Genomic DNA, 7,253 nt, shown 5'->3' with positions numbered 1-7,253 from the left:
CACCCTGAAGCATACTGCTATCGACTGTCTGGATACCTGTTTATCTAAAAGCCTAAATGATAAAATTATGGTTTATAGAAGGAAGGGAGGGGGGTCATGAATACTGTTTCTCTTACAATATGCATAAACTAACACTGTGATTAATGTGCTTTGGTGACTTGGGTTAAAAAACATAAATTCTGCAGGCTTTCTTTGGGTGTGATCTGTATCAACATAGCAGCTGCCTCTTAAAACATCGACAAATACAGTAGACATAAAATAAATGTAGGTAATGTCAAAATATCAGTGGTCTTTGGGGATTTTTAAAAAATATGTCAGTGATTAACTCTTGGGCTTGCAAACTGGGAATCTTTTGATTCATAAAATCTCTGAGGCTTTAACTGTGACATTATATGTGCTACCAAATATAAGGGGCATTGGTCAGTCCTGAAATTGTAATAAGCCAAATCTGTCAATAATAAATCATACTAAAGAGTAAGTATATTTCAAAAAAGCCTCATGATTTTTAAAAACAAACAATAGTACTCAAATTTACAACTTCATTTGATTCTCCATAAATTAACATCTTTGTTAGCACTTTCTGACATCATTTTGTGTTAACTTAAGAACTGATAGCTCGATTTTTTTTCAGATATTTTGATGGCATGACAAATCAGAAAGAAGAGGATGTACTGTATGACTAGACACAAGATCAGTTCTGTTTGTGGATTACATTTTCAGTAAGATGTATGGATCTATTTTTTCCTTGTTCTTAAATATAGATCATGAGACTTGACTGAGGCAATATACATATCATCCATCCATCTATGGCGAACTACAGCCATGCAGCTGACAACATTTTACAAAATCTCTCTCCTTTAACAGCTTTTCTGAAACTGACTTCACTGGGTTTCATAATAGGAGTCAGTGTTGTGGGTAACCTTCTGATCTCCATTTTGCTAGTCAAAGATAAGACCTTGCATAGAGCTCCTTACTACTTCCTGTTGGATCTTTGCTGCTCAGATATCCTCAGATCTGCAATTTGTTTCCCATTTGTTTTCACCTCTGTGAAAAATGGCTCTACTTGGACGTATGGGACTCTTACTTGCAAGGTGATTGCCTTTTTGGGGGTTTTGTCCTGCTTTCACACTGCTTTCATGTTGTTCTGCATAAGCGTCACAAGATACTTAGCTATTGCCCACCACCGTTTTTATACGAAAAGACTGACCTTCTGGACTTGTTTGGCTGTTATCTGTATGGTTTGGACTCTCTCTGTAGCCATGGCTTTCCCCCCAGTTTTAGATGTGGGCACCTACTCGTTCATTAGGGAGGAAGACCAATGCACTTTCCAGCACCGTTCCTTCAGGGCTAATGATTCCTTGGGATTTATGCTTCTTCTTGCTCTTATCCTCCTAGCCACACAGCTTGTCTACCTCAAGCTGATATTTTTTGTTCACGATCGCAGGAAAATGAAGCCAGTCCAGTTTGTTGCAGCAGTGAGCCAGAACTGGACTTTTCATGGTCCTGGAGCGAGTGGTCAAGCAGCTGCTAACTGGCTGGCTGGATTCGGAAGGGGTCCCACACCTCCAACCTTGTTGGGAATCAGGCAAAATGCGAACACCACAGGCAGGAGGAGGCTACTGGTTTTAGATGAGTTCAAAATGGAGAAGAGAATCAGCAGAATGTTCTACATCATGACATTTCTCTTTCTGACCTTGTGGGGTCCCTATTTGGTAGCCTGTTACTGGAGAGTTTTTGCAAGAGGGCCTGTAGTACCTGGGGGATTTCTAACAGCTGCTGTCTGGATGAGTTTTGCCCAAGCTGGAATCAATCCTTTTGTCTGCATTTTCTCCAACAGGGAGCTGAGGCGCTGTTTCAGCACAACCCTTCTTTACTGCAGAAAATCCAGGTTACCAAGGGAACCTTACTGTGTTATATGAGGGAGCATCTGTAAATCTTTAGCCTTGTGAAACACTACCATTCTCTGCTAAGCAATTGTGGCCTGTAGCCATGTCTTGAGGAGAAAATCAAGAACGGGATGTCAGCAGCTGTAAGGATTTGGGCAACATTCTGCAGTCTTTGCAATAGCTCACCTCTAATCCTGTTTTAAACCTAAACATGTTCCTGCTGACCACTGCTGAAGGTTTGTAATTAAGAACAAAGGACTGAACTACTGCCCTGAATTCCTTTATGTGGTTGAAATCTAGATTATGAAAGTAGCAGGTGCTAAGTATCAGTGCTAAATGCTGTGTATATCACTACATAAAATAAGAACATCAGAAAGATTAGCATTGGACATCTTAATAAATTAAGTTGATATGAGGTTAATGTGTTGATAAAACTAATTTTAGACATCTGAAGACCTTTAAAACATTTCATACAATTATTATTTTGCAAAGACTGAAAACTGGGGACTCAAGTACTGTAACTGATTAAAGATGTGCCATGCATTATTGGATTATCACACTTACAAATCTGTTTGCCTTGTGAGTAAGTTTTGAGGAGCATTCCAAAGCAGTATTTTTGTTCAGATTTCGAATTTAATTTTTTTTCCGAATATATTACTCTTTCTAAATACCATTTTCCTTAACAGTGAAATTATTAACATTTAACTGTATTCTGTGTTTTTTGCTGATTTGGTATAAAGTTTAATAGACTCTTATTTATATTTTCTAAAAAGCTAGATATCAGTCTGTTAGGCAACGTTAACGATAATATCCAGTCATAATTGAAGAGTTATAATTATACAGAATAAACACATGTTGCCTTAAAGGGTTATCTAGTATCTTCCATTTTGTTTAGCATTGAAGCAAATAAGCAAGGAAAATTGAATCAATAACTCTGGTCAGTCATTTGGGAGCGCATGAAAGATCACTTAGTCCTCTTTTTTCCTTTTTACTCCAATGGTTCCCAAAATCAATATGCACATCACTGGGATTATATGATTTTTTTTTTTCTAGGTGTGCCGCCCTTTCTAGTTTGTTCTGAGAAACACAGGCAGTTGATGTATGTTTATATTTTGAGACAGCTGTCATGGGGAGACCGCAGCCTTAGTATGATATCTTGCACAATTTGTGAAGCATTTATTCTACTGAAGGCACAGTCTTGTTTATATTTTCTGCACATTTTGGTGTATTGGTTGTTTTAAATTATTTAAGTTTTAACTTGTGAAAGCATATAATATGATTTCTTAGTGTTTTAGAAATACATTAGAGTCTGTGAGTCTTTCCTTCTTTCAGATACAGATGTGTGGATTTCAATATAAAGTTGCATTTGCCAAAATTTACCTGTGTAGCTTGTTAATTTTCTTGGAATAAAATTTTACATTTTTCCAGTTATACAATTAACCTTTTTTATTTTGTCTAGTGAGCTAGCATGAAGTACTGAGAATGTAGCCATTATGAATTATTATCCTTTGCAGTCACTGTATTCCCAAACTGTAAATGCATGAATGATGGGGACCACAGGATTGATAAATGATATTATCTACAGTAGCACTATTGTGTAGTTTATCATAATTACCCATCTATCTGTTCTAATATGTCAGTTATATTTAAAGTTACAACACAGTATTTGACATTAACTTCGCAGTTTAATTTTGGAATATGTGTATATTTGAAGCACAACATCATGAGTTGGTCAATCATAAAGAACACAGACTTTTCTTAATTTTGGGAGAGACAAGACTAGAGCTCTTAATTCAGTATTTGTTTATCTTGTCCTTTGTTGCAGTTTCATGACCAGCAAGTTAATATATACATACACAAGCAGCAGTCAATAATGGAAATGCTTAAATTTGTATGATAGCATTATACAACATATGCAACAATTCAGACAGTTGCGTCCATATATGATCAGACAACTTGATCAAAGATTTGGTGAGCAATCTGTTTGACCTCACATACACTTTTATACTGAGGTTGATTGGTTGAGAGGCATGGCTTTATATACTGTGTTGAAACAGAAAAGTTTCTATAATAATGAGTCCTCATCAGTATAAGAATGTTTTAGAACGTAATTTGAAATGGGACCAATAAACTTCTACCAAAAGTACATTTTTATTACACTGAAAAAGGCTTTGAAATTAAGGTAGATAAGCAGTTGTCAGAGATAGCAAGAACGAATAGAACTGAATTGTATGTTAAGAAAAATTCTGAAAGTCATCCCACTTAAGTTTATTAAAAGGTTGATTGGCAATAACTTCAGTCTAATTTCTATAAAATAGTAACCTTTACAAGGAACATAGATATTACATATTGTAATAAAGAAGTAAATATAAATAAAGTTGTAAATAATGTTATAGTTGTAGAAGTAGTCAGTTCTGAGGATTAGACAGAAAATTTTCAACTATGAAATTTCAAAAGCTGCAAATCTGGGCCTGACCTAACTCCTAATAAAGTCAGTTGGTGTTTTCCCGTTTACTTCATTTGTAGCAGAAGCGGGCCCTAACATTTCTATAGTACTATGCTTCTGAAATACTAAGAAGGCTGTATTTACTATGCAGTGGGAAAAGAGAAAAAAAAATTAAAAATATTTCCCTGGAAGTTTTGCAAGCAGTAACTGATGTAAATTAAAATAATAAACAGTAAATAAGTTTGAAAGCAAATATTTTGATAAATGTTTTTCTTTTGATATGAATATGATTCCTTTGGCTATAATGAAAATATGCAACTGTATTACTACCTGGCAGAGGACAGGTATTTTTTCTTAAGTGAATTTTTATAATTGTTCCAGTAAGAAGTCTTGTGACAGAAGTATTTCCTGTTATTTTTCTCCAGCATTAAAAGGACAAGGGGATGTTCAGTGAAATTAATAGCCAACATACGAAGTAACAGTTTATGCAAAGTTATTACTCAGTGGAACTCACTGGCACAGGATGTCAAGTAGTTTAGAGAGATTCCTACAAGAACTGTATGTATACATGAATTAAAGCAGTGCTTGCAGTTTTTGTCATCAGTGTCATTTTGATCCTAGTCAGCATATCAAAACTAATGTATTAAGGTATAAATTCAAAGGAGCAAGAAGGTTCATTCCAATTCATACACTGTTGTGTCACAGTATGAAAAGCCTTTTTCTTTCATTTTAGTACTGGAGTTAAGCTATTGCCAAAGCTAGACTGCAGGGCTGGTAGGTTTCTGTTTTCAGAATAGCAAAGAATATCACACTGTTTTATATCTGCATTGATCTTTAATGCTTATAGGTAATGTGAAGTTAAAGATTTTAATTTTTTGATGACAAAAAAAAAAAAAAAAGAGCAAGAACAAATTCCCTGGACAAAAGGCTGTCTGCCCCTGTTGTTTTCCTGCCCTCTATAGCCCCACCAGCCCTTTGACAGCCTCTCCATCAATGCTTCTACAAGAGTAAATGTTTCCTATTCTGAGTGTTGTATTTACCCTTCTTCTTGAGAAGTATGTCAGCCATCTCTCCTCCCCAGTAGATAAGATCCTGCAGCACCTTCCCAGTGTTGTCAGTGTCTGGGTTCCCTTCCTGAGGAGAGAGAGGGACCGCCAGTTCCTTCCAACTGGTTTTGCAGCTCATGGAGTCATCAGGGCACTTGGCTAGTGCACTGGGTATCTCTGTCTTTGGTCATGAAGCAGATCCAGTTTCAGCTATGTGGAGAAAAATGAGAATTGGGAGGAGACAGCCGGAAACAGTTTTCCCAAATCCTTCATAACAAAACCACTGTTCTTGTTGCATTGCCCAAGGGCATATTAATTTTTTAAAGCATATTTGGTGTTAATGACCGTCTAAATAAATAAAACGTACATTTAGCCAATTAATGCAAGATTTTTGGTACAGCTACAAAATTTTGTTATAAAATGGTTTTCTGTCAGTCTTTAGGCCTTGGGGGCAGAGGAATCCACTCTATCTGCTTGTAAGTGCATTGTGTTTGTTCACTTGTATTGCTTTTGCTTTGCCTTTCAAGCATGTCAACATTTTATTTATATTAGCAAGAATCCAGTATTGCAGCAAGCTGTTATTACACATGGGTTTAAAAAAATTATATAAAAGGGAACTAATGATTTTTGAGGTGAAGGAGGGAGGTATTTCAACAAGCAATTAGTTTTTAGCAAATGTTGAATAAAAAGGTGGGTTGCTGGGCTCTTTCATAGTTACACAGTCAGCTCTCAATTATTGAAGCTAGAAATGGAGTAGACTAACTTGCACAGAGCTAACACATAGATAATACCAAGCATGTCCACACTGGATAAGAATTTCTGTGTGTATTACATTTATCAGGGAATGAAGTTAAGCTAAAGTAAAAAGTGAGATCAGAAATTCAAAGAATGGTGGGTGGTTTTCCTTTTTTTTTTTTTTCTGCTTTGTTTTAGCATAGCACTGCTAATCTGCAACCTGGGTTACACACCCACATACAACTGAGAGTTGCCTGTACAATTCTGCATAGCACATAGACAACTTCCTTCTAGTTTATATTCATTGAGAGCTGTATGAGTGCACACTACTAATCTGATTGACTTTTCAGAGAAAAGAGAAGGCTCAGTCTGAGATCCCGTTCCTCAAAATTAAATTCAATAGAGGTTCTCTGCTTTTGTATCTGAAGTGATTTTGAGTGTGAAGAAATCAGTGATCTAAATCAGTAATGAACATAAGCATTCTCTAGCCATGGCCAGTAAAAACAGGACAAAATGACATTTTGCAATGCATATGCCAGCAACAAATCAAAGAGTTTGATATTATACACCAAGACTTTCCTTGAGTGGCCTGAAAATAGCTCATGCCTTATCTTTAGAAAAAATATGATGAAGCTATCCACTTAAATGGATAAAATCTTTAACTAGCCAGTGTAGAAAAAGAAGGGTGAACTTTAAAGATTGCTCATTATAAATAGTGAAGAGTTTTTGTGGTGTTTTTGTTCGACTGAACTGTGTAATTACATAAGTATGTGATGATCAAAGGAGTCTCACAGTAAATAAGTTAGATTTTTTAGTATTCTAAAAAGGAAATAAGTAACAACAATCTACAGACATTTGAAATTAAATAATTACAGTCATCTATATGTTTCATAAGTTTAAATAACAAAATAATTATTTACATTTTTAGTACTTAGTTATTTTATGTACTTAAAGAACAGTATCTTTAGGCAGTGAATTGGCTAATGCAGTCCAATGAGAGACTTCTTCATATCACAGGTTTTGTACTATGCTTTGTACTTGATAAGTATGAGAGATATAAAAATAGAATTTACCTGATATAATCTTCAACAAACTCTGCAATAGGTACAACAAGACTTATCCAAATATTAGGCAAATTAC

General features: G+C 35.5%; 1 protein-coding gene across 3 annotated transcripts in view; it reads left to right on the top strand.

The window, feature by feature from the left end:
- Window positions 1–3,319, top strand: part of GPR85 (G protein-coupled receptor 85) — a 5,501-nt gene extending 2,182 nt beyond the window's left edge. For all 3 annotated transcript variants that reach the window (XM_027880932.1, XM_027880934.1, XM_027880933.1), the window contains exon 2: window positions 632–3,319. In XM_027880932.1, the coding sequence (XP_027736733.1) occupies window positions 807–1,919 (1,113 nt within the window). In that variant the 5' untranslated portion in view covers window positions 632–806 and the 3' untranslated portion in view covers window positions 1,920–3,319. The remainder of the gene's footprint in view (window positions 1–631) is intronic.
- Window positions 3,320–7,253: the final 3,934 nt, after the last annotated feature.

The sequence above is a fragment of the Empidonax traillii genome, unplaced genomic scaffold (genome assembly GCF_003031625.1).
Source record: "Empidonax traillii isolate 1590-97213 ecotype Southwest subspecies unplaced genomic scaffold, ASM303162v1 scaffold80:size1517328, whole genome shotgun sequence".
In the NCBI taxonomy this organism is placed as follows: domain Eukaryota; kingdom Metazoa; phylum Chordata; class Aves; order Passeriformes; family Tyrannidae; genus Empidonax; species Empidonax traillii.
This window is presented reverse-complemented; position numbering and strand designations above follow the sequence as displayed.